The sequence below is a fragment of the Ananas comosus genome, linkage group 14 (assembly GCF_001540865.1).
Source record: "Ananas comosus cultivar F153 linkage group 14, ASM154086v1, whole genome shotgun sequence".
In the NCBI taxonomy this organism is placed as follows: Eukaryota; Viridiplantae; Streptophyta; class Magnoliopsida; order Poales; family Bromeliaceae; genus Ananas; species Ananas comosus.
Genome location: NC_033634.1, coordinates 5,070,618 through 5,095,296, shown reverse-complemented (window position 1 = coordinate 5,095,296; position 24,679 = coordinate 5,070,618). Strand labels below are relative to the sequence as shown.

The window sequence follows — 24,679 nt, the reverse complement described above, 5'->3', positions numbered from 1 at the left end:
AAGGAAAGACTCCGGACAATCCCAAACGTCCGTCCCAAAGAGACCCAAGAGGCTTATGCTCAATAGTCAACAATACTTGTGGCAACAAGAGAAGTCCAATACGACCACTATGATCATCAACCACGGCCGCTCTGGCCAATGCAATTTGTGTTACTACTATTACTCCGTATAACATTATGAATGTGTCAAGATTCTACTAGCATGCTCTCTCTATGACAAGTAAAGACTACAACAGGTAAACAAGCCAAGAATGATACTACCAATATCAATACATCAATACAAATTAAAGGGTGAACCATAAACCGGTTAGAAGGCTTCTCCGCAAATTCGGAGACATGGGTCCCACACGGACTATTTTTCTTACCCCTGCGCCCCCTTCTTTCGAAATCCGTACCTGTCTCTTTCTCTCTCTCTCTCTCTCTTCCCTCCGTCTTTAGGGAACCAACCCTTCCGCCGCCCCTCGCCCCCTTCACATTTTCTCGTGCTGCGACAGAATTCCTACAATTCAGGGATCCTCTGGGCCTCTCTGTCCATCTGTGATCCGCGCCACTGCCTTTTCTTCAAATCCCATGAAATCCGTCATAGATCTTGCGCCGCTCCCAGAACATCTCGCCGACCTTGCAATCCTGAAGGATCCTGTCACGCCCCGGATTACTACGTTTCCCTGGGCACGCTAGCAGACCCGCCGTATACATAGAAATTTTTCGTGTATACGAAGCGAAATCAAAACCTGCAAACATATATAAACAACAACAAGAGGTATAAAGCTGCTAAAACTAAAATCTCATGTATACATAAAGGGCCCACTGTAAATACAAGCTCCATAAGTACAACCACAACTCAGAGAGTACAGCAAATAACCACTGTATGTACATAGGAACATCCAAAACTACCTTTGTAGGGGTGCTCCTCTAGCAAAAGACCAGGGAAGGTAGGGGTCTAGCTCGCGACTCCCTTATCTCGATCGAAATGAACAGCAGCAGCAAAGGATGGCTCTGCAAAAAGGTGGCAACAATAGGGTGTGAGAACTACTGCAAAACATAGTACTCCTCGGTGGGTACTGTCACCGACCTTAACGGCCTACCCACTAAGTCTACAGTAAATGTATGCAAAGGATGGTAATATAAGCTGGAAGAACTCTACAGCTATATGCCACTAGACTACCACTATCCAAACCATACTCTCTGTAGACATAGAAATGCATCACTAGCTACAACTTAATCACACTGACCCAATCTCAACGGACCGCCAACTAGCCAGTCCAGCCTGTACCCAATTACACCGCACACCACCCACGGGGATAGTCGGTCCAAGAACATTGTCCAAACAGGATTGCAGCGATATCAATGCAAGTAAAGCCTCACTCCGGAGCGGCACTCGTGGAAGCGACCCAACTGAGTATGCAAGCATGTCTCTGTCGAGCTCAATCGGGCTCACACAGGCTAGAGTCAATGCAAATGGGTCCAACTGATCTAACAACCAAGGCTCACGTGCCCTCGGCACAATCTGATACAAGATAGAGGAATCTGGGTCCACTGTCAACCCCCGACGGCACCCACCCATACAACACAGCCTAACTCTGCTATAAAAATGAACTCGGCCCCTCAGCACGAGCGTAAACTCAACCTACATTAAACCAAGTATCCACGATACACTAACAGCGGTGATACAAAGATAAATCAGCTTCTGAAGCTAAATCTGTTAACTTTTCGTAAAATGACAGGTGTAGGTTTAACGAGTTTTCTCCTAAGTCAAATCCCAGTTTAACATATAAAATTTATCTAACATCAATAGATTATGCTCCAAATTCAGATTTCATATAAAACATGCAAATCCACGAATTCGAGCTACTAAACATGATGATCAAAAACAAAAACTGCATGCTAACAACTCTACAACTTAGGGAGAATTCCGACAATTTCGGTAAATATTAACCCACCTCCAACGCTCGTCCAACACCGGTAAGAAGTTGATAGAAGCAACCCGCGCTAGATCAACCTCTAACGAAATCAACCGGGGTGCGCGAACGATCCTCCAAAGACAAGGAGAATAAAATGAGATCGATCCTGACAATCACAAAGGAAAAATGAGAAGAGAAGCTAGAGAGAGAGAGAGGAGAAGCTACCTGTTTTCTCCAAGCTTCTAACACAAAGAGACTAACTGGGGGGTCGGTTAGGATTTAGCGACAGCAAAATGACCAAAAGATCCCTTACCAACTCACTTTGCCGCCTGGAGTACCGGTACTCAACTTGGGTACCGGTACCCGACACTCCTCCAACAAACCCGAGTGCGGTGTACCGGTACTGACCCGATGCAGTACCGGTACTCAGTCCCAGTACCGGTACTCACCAACAAGTACCGGTACGCAACACCAAGCTGCACAAACCAGAGAGCACCCATTCATGTAATCCCTCTGGGGTACCAGTACTCTCAGGTACCGGTACACAACACTCAAAATCCCGCTTTTGCAGATTTCAGTGTCCAAACTCTAACTCTCACGGCTCCGAGTCCGTTTTCGCATCTATTTCGCGCCAAAACAACTCCGACTCGTTTCGACACTCTACAGATGTGTCGACAAGCCACTGATGCTGTAGTCGGTCAGACAGCTAAGCCCCAGAGACACTACAGATCCCGCGACTAGCACCCACAAATCTCGCTGCTCCGTGTGGGCCACCTTTCTGACCTCTGCTACGGTTTTCCATCCCTATTTCCCAATCCCCCATCAACCCTCTCATGAGGACCTAAGGCACCCTCAACAGAAGAACCCTAATCAGTTTGTTCCCCTCACCAAGCTTGAAGGTAACATTTTAAAATTGTTTGGTTGTTGAAATTTGAAGGTAACAGTTTATGATCTCTTTACTTCAACATGGTTTTGATTTTTCTAAAAATTGCTTTGGTAAAAAACAATTAAGTTGGTTGCCCTCGGCCTCGCAATCTCTCCTCTTCTCTCCGAATCCTAATCAGGTTGGTTGCCCTTTTCTTTGAATTTTTATTTTTTTCCTCTGTCTCATTTTATGTTGTGTAGTTTGTAATGTTTAATTATACGTCTGATTCGTCACTTTCTTACCTTACGCCTATAGTTTTAGGGTTTGGATTTTCGTCCTTGAGCTAGGGATCTCCCCTATTCAATTCGAAACAAGAAATAGGAAAAAAAAGGAAAAAACCTGGGGTTCATACGTAATTTTGTAGATGAAAAAAGAGCATCAGAACTGATTTGTGTATACTGCGCTGATTTGTTTGGGTGAAAAAATCACTAATTGGATGATCCCCGCTTTCTTTTTTTATTTTTTTCTTATTTTATCCTGCTTTAATTAGTTGCTATTATTGATAATCTACAAAGGGTTAATTAATGCACTTAGGAGTAAGTTTATGCTGCAAAAGCTGTGAATTTTGCAAAAACTAAATTTCAATTGTATTGATGATTATGTAAATTTTCGGATTGTTCATCATTCGAATTTGTATAGAAAACATAAGGTGGTTAGATTTTTTTTCCCAAAATTTTTGCATATTTCAATTATTTTAAGTATTTGATATTTTGAATACGTTAGTTGTTTTAAAGTATTTGATATTCATATTGAAAATTTTATCCTATACTCATTAGAGGGCTTGATCTTTTTTCCCCTCCTTTTTATATATTATCGATGTCTTCGTTTGAAAATATTGTTCCCGGAAAGTATTGTTCCCGGAAAGCTTCAGCTGAAAGGAAAAACATTAGATGTCAAGATGGGTGGGATGAAGATGAAAAAAAACACAAGCATCAAGGGTTGAAGAAGAAAAAGAAACACAAGCGTCATCATGGTGGAGAGTCTCAAAGCGGAGATAATGAACTTCAAGCAGGTAAAATTTGGAGGGAGGGTTCCTAGCACGGCAAATATGAGAAATGGTGATAGCATATCCAAAAAATAGAGAAAGCTTGATAGCTTCAAGGCAACTCTTGCATCTATTATTCGCCGAAAAATTGCCAATCAATAAACGATATTTGGGTTCGAATTCAAAAAAAAAAAAATTGAGCAATCCTAAACCATAAACTGATGCGTGCGATATTGAAGCGTGAGAATCATTTTGCTCGGAGATCAAAAGAGTTGACTAGATTAAGTAATCATGAATCATTCTAATTAGCATCTCTAGCTATGATTCTGCTTTTTGAATGTTATTCTCGTTTTGTTTTTGTTTTGATATTAGGATTGATGCGAGGTTGAGTAGATTTTCACTATTTGGATGATTGGTTCGCTCTTGCTTTGATATGTTTTCATTTGTTTTCTCTATGAGTGATTAGATAATCAGCTGTATTTAGACCATAGTACTTGCTGCTGTCAGTTGGGATGGTGCGTTTGACATGTTGGGTTTGAAGTAATGTGGTTTTAGTTTAATAAGGTGTTTAAAATTCCACTTTCAAAATAATTTGCTCTTTCATACTTGCGGTCGCAAGTTATCCATTGGCACATGAGAAGCAGGTCGAGGAGAATAAGTTGTCATTGTTCATCCGTCAAGACAAATGCCATCTCTGGCAAAAAGATCTTACATCAATATTATATATTGTGTTTTTTTTCTTTATTTATGTAGACCCGATTTTGATCGTTGACGATGCATTGCTCCCTAATTTTGGCATTAATTTAGTCTTTGGTCCAATTTTTGAGGGTCCCCACTCCCCAAATGGGTTGGGTTTCTAAGTTTTATATTGCAGTTTGGGAGATCTAATATGGATTTTGTTCTAATTAATCTTTTGATGCCTGTTCTATTGGCACTTTTTTTAGAATTATAGTTTTTATGCAATGTAGATTTTGTGCTATAGTGGGAGACTAAAAATCCGATTTTTTTTACTCCATCTTTGGTTATTTTATTATCTTTTTCTAACATTATTTATGTTCAAGATTTGAATCTTTTTAGAATTTTTTTCCATTCTCGAAAGTTAGTTATAAGCTTTATTTCAAGACTTGACAACATCAGATATGTGTATTATGATTGTATTATTATGTTGTGCCCTGTAATTTGATTTTTGCACTGAGAATTAATATTATTTGTTTTTGTATGTGTGAAATTTTTAAGTGCATGCCAAAAGCTCATCTATGACACAATGGTTTGCTTGAAAATATACTATTTTAATCTCATGTATTGTTGGGAAAGAGTTAGTGAGTAAAGCTGAGCAAATTATACAGTGCGTACAATTTAATTTACATGTTTTGATTTATATAGGGTTCAGATCTCACAAGTGTTTTCTTTTTTAAACTATTCTATATATTAATCATGGATCCCTTTTTAGTTTTCGAGTTGAAGTGATGTGATTAACTTATGAATAATTGATATATGGAGTACGTCTCCGGAACTTTCGAAAGTACGGAGACCTCCGTGTTTATAAGTTGTTTTCGATGATAGGACATCCTATTCAACGATCGGTTCCATTAGGTATAATCTACCCTATTGGAACTATCTAGAAACCAAATTTTATAATTTTTTGACATCATTTACCAAGCGATTAAAAGGTCTAAAAGATGACTACTTTAACGGCCGATGTGGTACGTTTTTAAGTTCAACGGTGTAGAAGTATTCAAATTACATGAAAATTTAATAGAAAATTCTACTACACATCAATAGCAAGATCAATACTTCCGATTTGAAATTTGAGTCCTTTATCACTATTTTTTATGAGATTTTCATTTTCAGCCATTCATTTTGAGGCTACTCATTCACTAGACAAACGAAGTCAAAAAATTATAAAATTTGGTTTCTAGATAGTTCCAATAGCGTAGATTATATCTAATGGAACCGATCGCCGAATCAGATGTTCCATCATCGAAAACAACTTACAAGTACGGAGGCCTCCGTACTTTCGAAAGTATAGGAGCCTAACTCTTGATGTATGTGCTAATGATGTATCTTCTAAATTTCGTCCCGTAGTAATGAAACTGTTTTATTGTGCCGATTTTAAGTAATCTCTAAAATATAAAAATATTTTTGTTTTTCTAAATAATTATTATTATTATTTATTATTTATTATTATATGTTTACTATAAATTATTTCACCCACCGGGAAGTGCGGGTCTTTAACTAGTCTATCCTGAGCAGGTAATCAATGAGCAGTACATGTGTCATAACTAAGCATGCCATAACAAGTATCCATTATGAGCAAGTCAACGAGTCACGTACAGTGTATGAAACAAAAAAAAGGCACTATAAAGGGCTTTTTTTGCAAATAGCCCCCTAAAAAATTTTATTTTCGAAAATAGCCCTGTGTAAAAATTATTTGCAAAAATGGCCCTGGCCCCGCCCCGTCAGCGCCACGTCAGCGCCACGCGGGCGGGGCTGGGCCAATTGTATAAGTTGAACACGGTGAACCATTCACCGTGTTCAATACAAGATTTTTGTATTGGACACGGTGAATGGTTCACCGTGTCCAATACAAATACATCCGACTTAGCCAAAAATGGCTAAGTTGTGGGTGTTTGTATTGGACACGGTGAACCATTCACCGTGTCCAATTATTTGTATTGGACACGGTGAATGATTCACCGTGTCCAATACAAATATATCCCACTTAGCCATTTTGTATTGAACACGGTAAATCATTCACCGTGTCCAATACAAAAATTTTGTATTGAACACGGTAAATGGTTCACCGTGTTCAATTTAAACACTTGGCCCAGCCCCGCCCGCGTGGCGCTGATGTGGCGCTGACGGGGCGGGGCCAGGGCCATTTTTGCAAATAATTTTTACACAGGGCCAATTTAAAAAAAAAAAATTGTCAGGGGGCTATTTGCAAAAAAACCCCCACTATAAATTGTTGGTAATTCAAGAGAAAAGGGGAGTAGGATAGAACCAACTCACTGGGGCATAGCTGTACCCACATCAGGTTGAGCATCCACCTCAAGTTGTTAACTCCGTGATGATGGCGCGCTCTGGGCTTCCCAATCCTAGCTAGAACCTAAGGAGAGTATAAACTGATCATATACTACACTAAAGCTCGCTTTACGATCGAAGAATTTCATTAAAAAAAAAACCTAAATCTTGAGGTTTCTAGATCTGAGATGCCAGAACCTGGGTTGAGGTTGCGAAACACGGCATTAGATTCTGGAACCTCATTCTAGGTTCCGCAGAACTAGTGCCATTTTGCACTATTCTATTGGCTAGTTCTGAAACCATATGCCAGGTTCCGAAATCGAACCCCAGAATGTACCTCTAGCTGATGCCAACTTTGCGAAATTCGTGGAGTCTAGACCTTCATTCAACTAGAGTCAAACCCTAATCACTTGAGGGCGATACAAATGCACTAAAGCTAGGCATAAGGAGTACAAAAAAAGTAAGAACCCATGATCAATTTAATGAAACAAGCCTTCTTATACCGAAATCGACATTTTGTCGTGCGGCAAACAAGGAAACCCCAAATGGTCATTGAAAATGGTCAAAGAGGGTAGTGTACCCCAAAAATGAGCCTCAATGCTCATCTAGCTTTGAAAATTACACAATATGGCTTCGAAGAAAATCTAGGATTTGGCTAGTCCTTATCAAATCGACCCTTAGTGCCATCTCATAACAAAGCAAGAATAACACAAGCTAAAACCCAAGATCAAACAACAACTCACCTTGTTGTTGGAGTTTCTCCAACAAAGAAACCCTATGAACGAGAACACCACACCAATGCTCCAAAGACTCAATTTTCCGGTGAAGGAACTTGAGGAGGAGATGAAGGGCTCACCTCTCTTCAAAGATGGTGAGGGAGGGGGAGCAAGAGGAGCAAGAGGGAGAGAGAGGGGAAAAAAAGGTTTGGGTTTTCACAAGAATCCTTTCCTTTTATAGAAGAAGGGGATGGACAAATGCAACTAAACCACTCATATTCCAACAACTTGCATCATACCCTCCACACCCACGCACGTACAGTTCTGCTACTCATGTTTCCGAATATGGCCCAGTTCCGGAACCTTCAGCCAAGTCTTGAAGAACTAGAAACCCCAGCCACACAATATGCTTTTTATGTTTTGGGACATTCAGAGCCACGTTCCGGAACATGAAACAGAGACCCAACTTCTTTCAGATGAATAAGTTGAATCCGCAAACGGTTAAACCCCTTGAGTGTCAAATTCAAAATTTAGGGTATACATTTAGTATCATAGGGTATTATATTATTCCCTTTTGCAAAAAGCACTTTAGATTTTTTCTATACTTATGCCCATACAGACCTCTAATCATACTCTTCATCTCTTTATTACTGCATACTTCAATCGTCTAAACACGTTTTTAAATCTTGAGTGCTATCCAATCTTACTGTGGGATATAGTGTTATTGGATAAAGTAACAGTGCTATTAGATGATGAAGTATTATCGAAATAACTCACTCTTTTGGAAGGAATATTGTATTAAAATCACTTGAACATAAGCTATATAGCAAATGTCCAAATACCAAATTAGAGCTCAGACTTTGAATCTCACAAATTTTACTATTGCTGAAAAAGAGTGAGTTATTTCGATAATACTTCATCATCTAATAGCACTGTTACTTTATCCAATAACACTATATCCCACAGTAAGATTGGATAGCACTCAAGATTTAAAAACGTGTTTAGACGATTGAAGTATGCAGTAATAAAGAGATGAAGAGTATGATTAGAGGTCTGTATGGGCATAAGTATAGAAAAAATCTAAAGTGCTTTTTGCAAAAGGGAATAATATAATACCCTATGATACTAAATGTATANTTCACATATATATATATATATATATATATATATATATATATATATATATTAAACTTTCCACTTATTAACTTTATCCATCTTTTCCCCTTCCTCTTCTCCTCCTCCTCCTCCTCCTCTACCAGCATATACACACATCATAATTAACAAACAAATCTAGAGAAAAACAAACATTGTAGAGAGATAAGAGGTTCGGAAATGAACTCACCGGATCGCGCGAAGAAGAAGTCCCCCGCCCCCGCCATCGCCGTTGCCGCCTCCTCCAACCTCTGGAAGAAGGCCCTGCTCCACTTCTCCCTCTGCTTCGCCACCGGCTTCTTCTCCGGCCTCGCCCCTTTCTCCTCTTCCTCCTCCTCCCAATCCCTCCTCCGCTACTTGGCCCACAACTCCACCCACAATTCCCCCCAGTTTCCCCAATCCCCAATCCAAACCCCCAAATTCCCCCAACACGATCGAACCCTAACCGAGGAGGCCAACGCCTACGTCGACGCAGATCCCCCGAAGCCCCTCTCACCTCCTACTCCTCCTCGGCCCCTCCTCATCATCGTCACCGCCGCCTCCGCCTCCGCCTCCGCCGTCCGATCCGCGGCGGCGCTGACGCGATTAGGGCACACCTTGAGATTGGTGCCGCCGCCGCTGCTGTGGATCGTGGCGGGGCCGCGGGACGGCGCGGCGGCGGCGGCGGCGGCGGTGCGGCGAATGGGGGTGATGCAGCGGCACGTGGCGGTGGAGGCGGGGGAAGGGGGGAAGGGGAGCGCTGCGGAGCGGGAGCGCGCCGCCGCGGTGGCGCACGTCGGGCGCCACCGCCTCGACGGGGTCGTCCACTTCGCCGACCCCGCCAACGTCTACGACCTCCGCTTCTTCGACGAGCTTCGCCGGATCCAGTACGTGCCCTCCGTTACACTCTTTAAAGAGTAAAAGGAGCTGTTTAATTGAGGAGTTTGAATTCAATTACTTTAATAATAATAATAATAATAATAATAATAATTAGAAAAATTATAAAAAATTATAATTAAAACTGTAATAATAATTAGAAAAATTATAGAGCTACTATGGAAACTATAAAAAATTAATATTTTTCACTTTTAATTTCCAGATCAAAAATTTTATTGGAATAATAGTAATTCCATATAAAGATTTAGTGGCGTGTTCTCTTAGAAAATTAATATTATCCAAGAGCGGAAAATAATCAAAAAGGTAGATTCTAGAATTTAAAAAGTCAGAAACATCAACTCTTTTATATTTTCAAAAATAAACCAGTTGAATAAAGTAATATTTTTGTAAAAAAATTAGCATACCTCCCTAACCACTCTTTAAATAAAAAATATTTATTCTCCCTACTATGGAGGTAATTTTTCCTCATATATATAAAGTGATAAAATTTTATTAATACATTTCTCAATTATATACAATCAAATAAATTTATTATAGTTACAGTATTTTCTACTGCATCCTACCAAAACGAGATATATATGATTGTAATTATTGTATTTCCAACCATACTTTATTTCTAACTAACTATATATATCCAATCAGACAATACCTTCAACAAAATAGGACAATAGTCAAAACATATAAATAATTCACTCATTATGATATATACAGTACAAAAACAACCCGAGTATTTTTCCCCACACACCTTTTTACTGTAACATAATAAATTTTTTTTCTCGACTTGACTTCGTTTGGAATTGTCGGAATATTGTGTTACGTACAGTAAACAAGTACTATCAAAAAATATTATGTTTATATCTGTACGTAATATCGTGTTTCACATATTGTATAAACAAGTTACTATATGTTTTCTACAGTCCCATCAAAACACATAAAAATATATTTCTATATGTTTTCGCATCAGTTCTATTTTATTTATTAATGTTAGATGAACCTCAGTTAGATGGGCCTTAATTGACTCATTAAAATTTTTTTTTTTTTTAATCTGATACTTTTATTAAATATTTTATATTTTTCAAATGAAATAATAAAGTAATAAAAAATTTAGCTCTCATGTTTTATTCTGAAGATGATATGAGAACTAATTTATCATTTAAAATGATCCGAACTCGATTCATCTTTCCGAAATAATATAGTATCAAACGATAGAAATGATGTGGTAATCAAACAAATCATTTTGAATTTTGTTGAATATTTATAGGGCACTAACCGTCTCTAGAGCAAGTGGTAAAGGAATTAGTGGTTAGTACCTGAAGTCCCAAGTTCGAATCCTAGCTGATTAATATTTTCAATTAAGTTTATTTCTAAATGAAATAAACGAGAAATTGAAGTATTCACAATTCCAGTTAAGTTAAACGAGAAATTGAAGTATTCATAATTCCAGTTAAGTTTATTTCTATATGAAATAAACAAAACGGATAGCGTACTACCTTTCTTTAAAAAATATATATATATATATATATATATATATATATATATATATATATATATATATATATATATGGCCTTTTTTTAACATTTAACTCCATCAAATTTTTTAATTTGCAAATAATTCTATCAAAATTAAAATGCAGAAATGGCTCGATATTGTACACAAAGGAAATATACAAAATATTTTAAGTGAATATGTGGTTCATTCGCAATATTCAAAGCACGGTAATATATTTATTGTGTTTAGTTAAATAACATAATGATATTTTTAACAATAGAATTTGTCTTTTCCTCTCCATATACTATATTCTAAATACTTTGAATGAATCACTATAGCTATTTCTATATATAATTTTAATAAAATCATTTATAATGTCAAATTATTTAAAAGGGCTAAATGCAAAAATTACATGTCGCATCATTACTTCATCGGAAAAATTAACAAAAATTCAAATAGTAACACTTAAAATAAAACTAAGTTTAGTATCTTAATTTTGTTTGAGAAAAATTTAAAGTTTAGTGACCAAATAAAATTTTACAAAAGAAAAGAATTTCAGTAACCAAAAATGTAATTTACCATATTCCCTGATTTGAATCTCTTTAACAATGAAGTAAAATAAAGAAATAGGGGGAAAAAGAAATTTAAAAAAAAAAAGAAACTCATTTGATCTGAAACCTTATATTTATTTTATCTGAATTTATTAATATATATCACTTATTTACTTTCTTATTAATTATACGATGTGATGTACTTCTATTCAAATATAAATTTTGTATTTCGTATAATTTTTTTTTTAAGACATAGCAGAATACTACCCGCTTCGTTTATTTCATTTATAAATAAACTTAACTGAAAATGTGAATCAACTAAGATTCGAACTTGGGACCTCGAGTACGAACCAGCAAGCTTTTTGCCACTTGCGCTACGGACGATTGGTTATTTCATATAATTTTTATCTCTCACTTATCTAGATTTTTTATTACTACTTCTTAAATTTATGTTAATTACTAAGTTTGGTGCAACTAACACGTTAGCTTGCCTCCACTATTTCCATCGGATCCTTTTGTGCCTTTTGGAAAATTCTTTACTTGGTTCTCTCATTCAAGAATAAATGCTAAATTTTTAAGTTCAATTTCAATACCAAACATCAAATTTTCATGCACAGCATTTAAAGACTTTTTATGTATAAAATAGAACTCCTAGAAAGCAAATATTTTTTGGAAAAATTTTAAACATCCCCCCGTGGTTTAGCGTTTTCTTATTTTAGTACCATGTGGTTTAAAATGTATTACTTTAGTATCCTGCATTTTTATTTTTCTCTTTTCATCGGTACCTTTGTTAATTCTTCATTAAAACATAAAAAAAAAAAATCAAATACCTCCGTTTGGTTTATCGAATATTCACTTTAGTACTATGTGGTTTATGAAGTTTCTACTTTAATACTCTGTGGTTTTAACTCTCGCACTGATTTAACGAAAAAATTAATAGAGAGAATAACGGAAAGAGAAAAAGAAACCATAGGATACTAAAATGATAGAGTTTAAACCATATGGTACTAAAGTGAGAAAATATTTTTTTTGAGAGAAGGGTATTTAAAATTTTTTTCGACTTTTTCTTTTTTTTTTAAATATTCCCTGCCCAAAAGCTATATATATTTCATATATATATATATTCTTGCAAAAACTTTTGCTAATCTTTCCGAAATAATTGTATATTTTTCTAATTCAAAAATAACTATAGCTCCCATGAATTGGATAACTTATATAAGAGTATTTTTTGAACCAACTATATGCTGTTTTGAATTTTAGAGGGTATATACATTAATAACTAGATATTTTATTTCTTATAGGAAAAACACAATTTCAAATTTTGTAAATTATTTTTATAGATGCACGTTAATTATTGCAGAGAAACTTTTGTATCCAGAGAGTAAGAAGCACATAAAATATTGGGAATATTCTTCTCTCTGATTCCAATTCCCAATTCGTAAAATATTTCAAATTCTCTGATTAGGACTTGTCTCCATACTTGATAATTTGGGTCTAACGAGAGTCAATAATAAAATATTACATTTTTAAAACCTGCATTATTTGTTTTTTTTACAAATACCAACTAAATTCTAAATATTTAATCAAACACTTGTATAAATAAGGGCTCTAAATATTTGAATATATGGATAGCTTGCCATGTAGCCACCTTATCCCAAATTTTATTAGCTTTTTTAATAATCAGCGATAATGAATTTCATTATTAGTTTCTTTTGATCATTTTATCAGATTTTCTTAATTAGTTTTAGAGGCACTTCTAGCTCTCTCTTTCTCCCAGTAGAGGTGTCAACCAGCCGAACAAGAGCGAGCTGAGGCCGGCTCGTGTTCAGCTCATTTCATAAACCAGCCAAACATGCATGAGCTGACTCGTTAAAGTATCGAGCCGAAAAATTCAGCTCGAGTACACGAGCCGAATATGAGTTAGCTCATGAATAACAAGTTAAAAGAATTATAAAGGATGCGTATAGAAAATAAACTTATAAGATTTTACCCATTTGACTTCGATCTAATAGTCGAAACTTTATATATAAATGACCTTTTTATAATTGAGTTGGACTTTATATTTAGATTAAGCTAAAAATTATTTATTTATTTATATATATATAAATATAAAATATAGGATTAATTTCATACATATCCCTGCAAACATAGTGAATGACAAATATAGCTCTACAAAGTTTAACTTTCTTATGTTGCCCCTTCAAAAGTCCTGATACTTTTAAATATTTCCTTCTGGTTTGTTTCTATTAGAGAACCATTAGAGAATTATTTGTATTTTTAATTTTGTCATCACTTATATGTCAGTCTAATAGTCATAATAGTATAATATAAGAGGGAGAAAAATGTAAAAAACTAATCAAGATTAAGTATTTAACCTATAATTAATTAAAATTTTCTAACAAATTCTAACGACATGGACATATTTAAAAATATCAGAATTTTTATAGAAATAATATATAAAAGTTGAACTTTGTAGGAATATATTTTTTATTCATTTTGTTTGCAAGGATATGTACGAAATTAACCCTAAAACGTATGTATTTGAGCTGTTATTGAGCCGAACACGAGCAAGCTGATCTTAGCTCGTGTTCAGTTCATTTATTAAACGAACTGATAAATTCAGCTTGTGTTCTGCTCGTTTATTAAACGAACGATTCGATCTCAAGCTCGTTTCTAGCCGAGCACGAGCTAGCTCACGAACAGCGAGCGATTCGATCTCTTAGCATGGTTTCTCACCTCCGATCTAAACTATTCTATTTCATTTATCTGTAAAGAGTTTTTGGCACTTGGCCGGCGGCAATGGTGGCAGGAAGTAGGCGGAGGGTGGTGGTGGAAGGACCAATCTGTCGATCATCGGAGGTGGTCGGATGGTTCTCGAAGGATGTAAGTAGCGGAATGACGAATATCACAAAAGGTTCAAAGCCTCTCAAGATTAACATCTCAGATTTCGCATTCAACAGCTCGATATTGTGGGATCAGGAGAGATGGGGCCGCCCAAACTCTCAGCCGGATGTGTTGCAGGTTTCTCTTCAAACTCTTTTTTTCAAATAGAATGAAAATTTAACCTGCAAAGTGAAATATAATTAATTTTCATGACCTTAGAAGCATAAGTTTTCAATTTAAAACTTTTGATTTTAGTTATTGTAACGTCCCAATAATCACACATCGGGTAGAAAACTAAATCTAATTAGAATATATGAGATCTACACGCTAATAATAATAATAATAATAATTGAACTTAAGCATTTTGAGCCGGTGGTTTGAATCCAAGGAATTATTGTTACTGGCGGGTCGGATTGTTATAATCGATATCAGAGCCGAATACCAGCCGGAAGTCTGAGAGCTAAATGCTATGCGGGGCAAAATGCTGACCCGGCGAGAATCTAAGGGGTCTAAACAGGGGGAGGCTAGTAATAATAACCAGACTTAATTTATTATAACTTTAATAAATTTAGATAAGTTTGAGATTTATTCATCTTTTTAGTAGAGTTAAAATGTTCTTTATGTGCTCCGAGAGGATTAACACACAACAAATGATGGCGTACCAGGCTCCTCACATAATCATATACACTAGTTTGTTCTAGGAACCGAATATTAATGAAACCAATATTATAGGCTAGATACATAGGATGTGAAATGCTAGCTACTTCAATGTATCTATCAAAATTGGGATATTAATTTATCACGTGTTACGAATTACAACAAAATAGTTTAATGAATCAATACAAGTTAGGTATCTGTGCCTATACACTCCATTTGGTATATAATTATAATAAAATTTAATTTGCTCACAATTCAAAAAAAATTCAAGTGTATAGACACAAAGTTTGACTTAATTTTGATTTGAATCCAATTTTAACGTTAATTTTTAATACGTTGGTGTTAGTCATATAGAAAATTAAAAAAAAATGATAAATTAGACGTCAAATTGTCCTATTTATCTACATTTAATGAAACCATCAAAATAAGTAAGCATTATAATAAATCATTATGAATTATGAGTATCAAAATAAGTGAATTGAGGAAAAGTAAATTTGGGATTCAATCCAATCCATTGGATGTTATTATCCAGTTTTCCTTTGTTGAATATTTAATATTAAAATAAATATAGTTCTAAAAGATTAATGCTTAGTTTCGTATTGAGATCTATCTAATTAGATAAAATGGAGTTGAGGAAAAAAGCATATAGGAATATGCTTCTGCGTTCTCCGATGGGACCGCGGAAAATATATCGTAACCGACTCATCGGGATTTACGGAACGCAATATTACGTACGGAAACAAACAGGATATTTTTCCATTGTCGTTTCTCACCACACGCAACGCAATCTCCCCGCAATTCCAAACAAAGCCTAAGCTTTTGAACAAAACGGTGTTTTATATTATTTCACATAATATTATATTATAGCAAACGATCTTCAATTTGAGTCCCATCAAGTTCAGAGTATCTATTAACCTATATGAATTCTCAATATTTGTTGCCACGTGACAAGTTCTCCTTCACCTTCACTAGCATGTAACTCTTCTTCTTCCCTTCACCAAACTTTCAATATACATTTTAACGGTCCCACTAACCAAACTTTTAATTAGTGCATTTAAATAGTTCCACTACTATCTACAATTCTATCGTTTCTATCTACAATTACACATCATGATTTTTTTCCCTTCATTCCACTATACTTTCAACTAATGCAAACAGTCCCACTATCAAACTTTCAATTAGTATATTTAAATGATCCCACTACCATCTATAATCCTAACCTCTTTATCTCCAATTATTAATCATGGTCTTTTTCCTTCCTTCCATTTTCAATTCTTTATCTCCAATCTATTCATCAATTCTCTATCTCTCATCTTTTGCTATACACCATCGTCTTTTTCCCTCGCTCCTTCCCTCTCTCTCACTAATGCGAGCCCACTTCTCCGTTCCGCCGTGACCTTTGGTGGATGTACCAAGTGAGATATACAAGAGAATATTTAATATTTTTTTATTATTAATTACTACTACGGTTTCTATCCGTTGCAAAGCGCGGGCCGCTTCACTAGTTATTAATTTATTTTTATTTAATTCAAAGTCTATATTTGGAACTATTGAAGTATTTGAGCCAAAACGTTAGGGAGAGAATTTATTTTCTAGAAGTTTTATGTTTTCAAATTAAGACAATAAATATTTCATATTATTTCACATTTTTATTCTTTTTAATGTTATCTGAACATTGATGGTGGTGATTAACCTCAGGATTCAATAATGTCCGTCCAAAAGATGATCACGGAAGATGATGTTAAGTTGAAGGGGATTCCTCTTGGTTGCTCCCAAATCATGCTGTGGAACCTCAACATCCCAAGAACCCAAATTAGGAATAGAAGCAAAGGATAATAAATAATAATAATAATAACAAAGGATAAGGAGGGAGAGAGAAAAAAAAAAAAGTTTATGTAAAAAAGAAAAGAGAATTTTCTTTTTCCTTTTCTTTTTTTTACTAATTACTAATTTAATTACTTTGTGCTTTTTTAATAATGGTAAGGAGGAATTAGTAGTCTCCCAAGCAATTACATTCAATAAGAATTTTTGGTAATTTTTTTGTATCAACTCTAGTGAAAATTTTACCCACGTATGTCAATTACAATATATGTAAAATAATACAATTGTTGGGAACCACAAATTTGCAAATCTCCTTATGAAATATTTATATCATGAATTGATAAGCACCTTCTAAATATTAGATTATTTTTTCTCTTTTTGAAGTTGCACTATAAGAGTTTTAGAAGGTACTATTCAATTATTTTTTGATATTATAAATATATATGAGATATGACTTCTAATATCGATATTGGGAATTATGTAACTGTTTACTACTTTATTATATGTAAAGCTAACATATCTATATAACTCTTGAATCGAGAGTATTACGGCGTTCTCTCCGCCTTTCGGGAAAAATTTTAAAATGCAACGGTTATATTAGTGATATGGCGTAACAAACCAATCAAATTAATTTTTTTAAGAATATATGTTCCATCATGATTGTAAAAAAGTATTTTTATTGTACTTTTGTTTGAAAAAAAGGAACGTGATTGGCTTATTATTGATGACGTGGTGCAAGTGTGACAGTGTAGAATTCCCCGCGTTTCGGGGCCCGGTGGGGTCCACAGGGAATTTTTTTTCCCCCTCTCACTCCCCAGCTCTCTCTCTCTTTCTCTTCCCCTCTCTCTCGATCGTCTCTACTTCCCGTCGCTCTAGCTCCTTCCCGCACCCTCTCATCTCCCGATACCGCCCAGGCACTCTCTCTCTCTACGTCTCTCTCACTCTCACTCCTGCTCTAGGACGTCCACGCTTTCTCGCCCCACGCTGTTGCGATCCCGCTGCCCGGTGGCGGTGCGGGCGCCCCCCGGCGCCGATGGCACGCGCGACCCGCGCCCGCACGGAGCTGTGAGGAGTGGCGCCCGCGTGCCATTACACTGGCCGACCGGCGCCGGCTGGAGCGCGTGGCGCTGTCGGCGGTCGCCCCCTGTCTCTTCCTCGGGATCTGCTCTTTTCTTCTCCCTCCCCGGGTCTCCTCCTTCTCTCCGCTCCCCCGGCTCTCTCCCCTCTTTTCCTCTCCCTAACCTCCGTCTCTCGTCCCTATCCGCGCTCTCCCAGGCTCGGCGATCGAGGTACCGCGGCGGGCCTTTGCGGCGATCCCTCGTAGGGTTCGATCGTGGTGGCGGGCTCGACGCTGAAGCCGGGGCGCGGCGAGGGGGGGGGCCTTCCCTGCGGGTTTTCGGCTGCGGGGCCGCGGACGCCGGCTCGGACGGCAGACGGCGGGTCGGGAGGGCCCGGAGGGTGGGCACTTGGGGCGGGGTTCGCAGGGTATTTCGCTGGGGGCTCGCGGCAGGGGCGCGTGACTCATGGGTTGTCAGGGGAGGGCGGGTTCGGCGCAGGCGCGCGGGCGTGGGCGGCGGCGCTGTGGCGGTCGCAATTCTGGGCGAGCACCGGGTTGGGGGTGGGGCGCGTTGGGGAGAGGGGCTGAGGGAGAGAGGGGAAGAGAGAGAGAGAAAGAGAGACGCTGGGAGAGAGAAAGAGAGAGAGAGGGAGAGAGAGCAGAGAGAGAGAGAGTCAGGTAGAGAAAGACAGAGAGGGAGAGAAAGGGAGAGAGAAGGAGAGAGAGATTTTAAAATTTTAATTTCTGAATTTTATATTTTTATATTTAAAATTAAAATTTAACTGATGTTATATAATATATAATTTATTAATTTATTAATAATATATATAATAAATCGTGTTTTAAATTTCAGCCTTTTTTATCCCTCTCTATTTAAATAATTTTTTTAATTTTTTTCTCTTAAATTTTTAAATTTAAAAATTTAAAATTAGATTTAGATATTATAAAATTAAAAAAAAATTATTCACAATATTTTAAAATTTGCATAAATGTCCCGCCGCGAAGCGCGGTCCTTCACTAGTTAATTTTAATTGGGTGTATTTGCGGTGCCCAAAGTAGCTTTACTTGTGTTGACAAATGATAACCATATAGCAAATTATGTGGTGAGCACGAATTTTAATGTTCTTAGCGCATTAGAAACATGTCTAGAAACAAAAAAAAGTTAGCTCTATTTTAGTAGCGCTCTTATCATGCTAAAAATAACGAAATAATAAAGTTAAATTACAAATAACTACATTGCAGTTTAGCTCCCCGCTTGCATAAATAATTATGGGACCAATAATTATAGTATATCAATTTTAAGAATTCAACTTTTATTCTATTTATAGAATTAAATCTTTTGTCCTATCAAGTCGTTTTCAATGATTAAGAGTCTGAATCGGCGATCAGCACTATCAAATGTGATCTAGAGCATTTAAATTATTTAACAATCAAATTTTACAATTTTAAAAATTATTTTCTTCTGTATCAAAAGAACACACAATGAACAGTTAAAAACAAACACCACGTAAAAATAGAGGTCAGAGCTTCTCAATACAAGATTGGGTTTGTCAAATATGATCAAAATAGTGAAAAAAAAAAACTTTCTATCGATACTTTAATCGATGTGAATCATTTTACATCATTAAATGAGCAAACGGTACAAATAGGCCTTCAAAGATTATTGAATTTAAAGCTTTTCAATCATGATGCGGATGACTTTTAAAAGTCACTAAATTTAGTTTTTAAATATTTAAAATGTTCTAGATCAAATTCAACGATGTCAATCATTGATTCAAACTCTCAATCATCGAAAACGGTTTGACAGGACAAAGAGCTTTATCCTATTAATAGGATAATAACTCAATTTTCAATTTTAATCTCTACTTTAAGTCCATTTATTTGAAGGTAGTTATAAATATAATGAGATCCATATAATTATCAATATTTTAGTAATATTTATAATTTACTTATTTAGTAACACGCAGTAGAGAGTGTTGTAACCATAAATATTTTATTTAATTGCTTATAGTTGGAATATGAATTTGCAAATTATTTTTTTTGTGAAAAATATAGAGATTATCTCCAGTAATTTATCTAAGAGATGATCGGCGGTACGTTAGGTTATCCTTTGAAAGTGATTTCTATAGGTTTAATTTGAGTGTACGTTAGGAGTAGGACCTTCATTTGCAGATCCAAATGTGACATTTAACTACATCTGTAGCAAACCAAATGTCACGCCCCGAGGTCCTTTTTGGTTTTAAACCGAAGCAAAAGTGCGCAAAATTTTATTTTATTTTATTTTTTTTAAAAGCTTTGATCCCAGTGGATGTCAGATCCGTCACAAATACAGGAATCCACTGTTCACACGGACAGAATCTTTCCTATATTTGCACGGCGTCGCACAAATACAAGATACAACCACATAGTATAATAATCCACATACACTGACCACATCACATTCATTCCATTACAGTTTATCATAAATCCATATCTATTAGTTTAAAACGTTTTCCACTCGGAAACATATTTTGAAATACTATGAATCATGAAAATCAAGAAAAACTCTTTTTAAAACCGTTTCCCACATGGAAACCTTTTCTTTTAAAATACGCTACCACACAAGGGGTAGAAAACTATTTTCATCTCATAAGAAAATCATAATTATTTTATTCATTTCACAAAAAACCACGTGAATCCAAATAAAATAGAACAAACTGAACCATAACATGTCTAAGTTATTTATTTGGAAAGTAAGGTTAGAAATTAAACCAAATCCACTGGATCAGAGCAATCTACGACCACTAACCGCGTGTCTTACGAACCGTCCCGACTTGGACCAGCAATGTCACCTCAAATGGGGGTGGGGTTGAGAACATATACACATGTCTCCCCTCCCAGTGGGTACCGCAAGCCGACGAAGGCGAGGAGTACTCACCGACAGAAAGAGATCATCAAAGTTATAGATAGATATCACAAATACAGTAGCTAATATGCCAGAAGGAAGGTAATAGTAATGGAACATATAACTACCGCTACTGTAAAATAGAACAGAATGCATACATAGATATCATAACTAAAGTAGCAATGATGCGTGGGTAAACAACGGTATATAGGAGTATAACTAGCCGCTACTGTAAAACAGAACAAACTGCAAGTATGCATCAACCGGACGATCAGTCCCCAAAGTATCCAATCTGAAACCTGCCATATCAGTCCGCAGACCTCAAGCGTGTGCCCACTGCCACTCTACCTGCATATAACCAAGCCTAGGCCGTTGGGCTCACGTGTTGGCACGCCCAACCATTTTTTCGGAAAAGAACACCCTCTTGCGGTGGATCAGACCGCTGGTGTTCGTGAAGTGCGAACGAGTCCCGGGCAATCAATACTGATATGCTCAATAGCCAACCGTCGGCAATTAGTCGACAATCACCGCCCCTCATGGCACACCGACCAATAGGTCATCAAACCGTAAGAACACAAGTACCGACCACTCGGGTCAACTAGGATGGAACAACTCAACATCCTTCCAAAAGTATACAAGTATCGACCACTCAATGTCAACTAACATATATGTACAAAAACCGACAAATAGGTCACAATACGAGATACAAGAAACCGACCGACTAGGTCACAAGAATGTCAGATCATGGATCAATGTAATCTATAATCACCCGTCGGCAACTAGCCGGCAATCCTATCCCTCAGGATATACCGACCTCATAGGTCATCAAACAATAGGAGTCGCAGAACCGACCGAATAGGTCACCACAGATAGTACACTCTACTTCTAAATCATGATGATAAATATGGACAGTAATCAAGTAGAGCAATAAGTAAGAAGTCAAATGGTTCTAAGCTCATAACATGATATGCAAGATAATAAAGAGAGGGTGGAGAGAACGTTACCGAGCGTGCACCACTATACTGACTTCAGATCGAAGTACCCACCTGTAAGAATAGCGTGCCTGTCTTCCGACTATGGAAGATCGTCAACCGTACCTACGGAGGGTCCACCGGGTTAGTATCTAACCCACAAATAAGAAATACTAAACACACAACCCCACAATTAAACCCACGGGAATCGGTTTCCCAAACCAACTACCGTAACCCGCCGAAAGTTTCAAAAATCGCACCGGGACTCCGCCAGGACCCGCGAACAGTCCCTGAACTCACCGACTCGTGCTACGAGTCACCCGCTGCCACTAAACATAATTAATCGTGCGACTTGGCAGCAAACATACAACCTTACATAAACGATTATCGTCGAATAATCATTCCGATTCGAGTTCCCAGAAGTGTCAAATTCGACACCGGAACCCACCGTCACTCACTCGTCTTTTCCGAACCCTCGAAACGACGCGAGTGACAAGCCAACAAGGCTCAGCGAATACACAATATATAGTGAGGCACCATCGGAAGAATTTCGAACCGAAATCGCGTTCCGTCGGAGGATTTCGCCGAAAAATGCACCGAAAATCCACATTCGATTTTCGAAAAGGCCTGGAGCCTTGGACAACTAATCCAGAGGTCACCCGTTGCCCGCACACGCTGCCAACAGCAACCACGAAACATACTATTGCATAAAAGTCCCTGTGACACAACATGAAATCACATCATTTTATGTGATTTTCGGGGTTTTACGGTCCGACAGCGCAAACCGAGAACTATCTAGCCTGGTTGAGACACACTCTAACAGGTCTCGATGTGCCAGAGGCCGTGCTCACACTTTGGAGCACGGCCGGCCACTATGACAAGCGCAGAAGCGACGCGAAGTTCAGAGAAATAGCGCGCACAGTGCCTAAATCGCTCTTAGCACGCAAATCGGGGCTATACTGTCCCCAACGAAGGTAAGCATGATGTTCAGCACAGATCGGGGATCATCGTGCTCACTTCCAGGAGTGTCGGGGTGTCCTAGGATTGCCAGAACAACGATCCGAACCGGAGACTTTGCACAAAACAGTGAAATAGAACTCACCGTACCATGGGGAGCTCAGGCACGGCTGGCGGCGGCCGGGAGGCAGGCAGGTGCGGGCGATGGAGGGAGGCCGGGGAGCGCGTCAGCCGGCAACGGAAGGCGGCAGTTGCACCAAGCCGATGAGAGCACGGCCCAGGTCCGGCCGACAGGGAGCTCCGGCGGCGGGGAGCCGGCGGCAGACGAGTGCGGCTTAATATATATCATGCATGATAACCATTAAGGAAAGAGTGAAGGGAATGTCACCGAGCGTGCACCACTGTACCGACTTCGGGTCGAAGTACCTACCTATACATACGTAGCACTGATCTCCCGACCGCGGAAGAAAGTGAAGCGGACCTATGAAGGGTCCACCGGGTTAGTATCTAACCCACAAATAAGAAATACTAAACACACAACCCCACAATTAAACCCACGGGAATCGGTTTCCCAAACCAACTACCGTAACCCGCCGAAAGTTTCAAAAATCGCACCGGGACTCCGCCAGGACCCGCGAACAGTCCCTGAACTCACCGACTCGTGCTACGAGTCACCCGCTGCCACTAAACATAATTAATCGTGCGACTTGGCAGCAAACATACAACCTTACATAAACGATTATCGTCGAATAATCATTCCGATTCGAGTTCCCAGAAGTGTCAAATTCGACACCGGAACCCACCGTCACTCACTCGTCTTTTCCGAACCCTCGAAACGACGCGAGTGACAAGCCAACAAGGCTCAGCGAATACACAATATATAGTGAGGCACCATCGGAAGAATTTCGAACCGAAATCGCGTTCCGTCGGAGGATTTCGCCGAAAAATGCACCGAAAATCCACATTCGATTTTCGAAAAGGCCTGGAGCCTTGGACAACTAATCCAGAGGTCACCCGTTGCCCGCACACGCTGCCAACAGCAACCACGAAACATACTATTGCATAAAAGTCCCTGTGACACAACATGAAATCACATCATTTTATGTGATTTTCGGGGTTTTACGGTCCGACAGCGCAAACCGAGAACTATCTAGCCTGGTTGAGACACACTCTAACAGGTCTCGATGTGCCAGAGGCCGTGCTCACACTTTGGAGCACGGCCGGCCACTATGACAAGCGCAGAAGCGACGCGAAGTTCAGAGAAATAGCGCGCACAGTGCCTAAATCGCTCTTAGCACGCAAATCGGGGCTATACTGTCCCCAACGAAGGTAAGCATGATGTTCAGCACAGATCGGGGATCATCGTGCTCACTTCCAGGAGTGTCGGGGTGTCCTAGGATTGCCAGAACAACGATCCGAACCGGAGACTTTGCACAAAACAGTGAAATAGAACTCACCGTACCATGGGGAGCTCAGGCACGGCTGGCGGCGGCCGGGAGGCAGGCAGGTGCGGGCGATGGAGGGAGGCCGGGGAGCGCGTCAGCCGGCAACGGAAGGCGGCAGTTGCAGCGAGCAATGATGCCCTAGCCGCACCAAGCCGATGAGAGCACGGCCCAGGTCCGGCCGACAGGGAGCTCCGGCGGCGGGGAGCCGGCGGCAGACGAGTGCGGCTGACCAGGTGGAGCAGGTGCTCACGCCGGCCGGTGGCGGAAGGTGGCGGCAGCAGTGCTGGAGCATCCTGACTCTCGAGCCCGTATGGGCACGGCTTGGGTTCACAGGGCAGCGGCGGCCACGACGGCGACTGGGGGCCGGGGTGACGACGATGGTTCAT

The 24,679-nt window shown here is 38.7% G+C and overlaps 2 protein-coding genes and 1 long non-coding RNA gene across 3 annotated transcripts; 1 reads left to right on the top strand and 2 right to left on the bottom strand.

Moving 5' to 3' along the window:
* LOC109720202 lies at positions 109–8,441 on the bottom strand. Its single transcript, XR_002218881.1, has 4 exons — positions 7,578–8,441; positions 6,823–6,919; positions 894–995; positions 109–730 (listed from the first exon to the last, which is right to left on the bottom strand). It is a non-coding gene; the product is annotated as an uncharacterized LOC109720202 (long non-coding RNA).
* LOC109720096 (probable glucuronosyltransferase Os05g0123100) lies at positions 8,883–16,994 on the top strand. Its single transcript, XM_020246982.1, has 3 exons — positions 8,883–9,568; positions 14,393–14,639; positions 16,857–16,994. The coding sequence occupies exons 1-3, from the start codon at positions 8,883–8,885 to the stop codon at positions 16,992–16,994; spliced, it is 1,071 nt and encodes a 356-aa protein (XP_020102571.1).
* Positions 17,924–24,679, bottom strand: LOC109720095 (vegetative cell wall protein gp1-like). The gene is made up of 2 exons (XM_020246981.1): positions 24,311–24,679; positions 17,924–18,472 (listed from the first exon to the last, which is right to left on the bottom strand). Exons 1-2 carry the CDS (start codon positions 24,677–24,679, stop codon positions 17,924–17,926), a joined length of 918 nt encoding a protein of 305 aa, XP_020102570.1.

Coding starts and splice junctions, on each gene's coding strand:
- LOC109720096 (XM_020246982.1), top strand. CDS start 8,883: ATGAACTCACCGGATCGCGCGAAGAAGAAGTCCCCCGCCCCCGCCATC. Junction 9,569..14,392: donor GACGAGCTTCGCCGGATCCA/GTACGTGCCCTC, acceptor TTATCTGTAAAG/AGTTTTTGGCACTTGGCCGG. Junction 14,640..16,856: donor CTCAGCCGGATGTGTTGCAG/GTTTCTCTTCAA, acceptor GATTAACCTCAG/GATTCAATAATGTCCGTCCA.
- LOC109720095 (XM_020246981.1), bottom strand. CDS start 24,679: ATGAACCATCGTCGTCACCCCGGCCCCCAGTCGCCGTCGTGGCCGCCG. Junction 18,473..24,310: donor CCGTGCCTGAGCTCCCCATG/GTACGGTGAGTT, acceptor GCGAGCCCCCAG/CGAAATACCCTGCGAACCCC.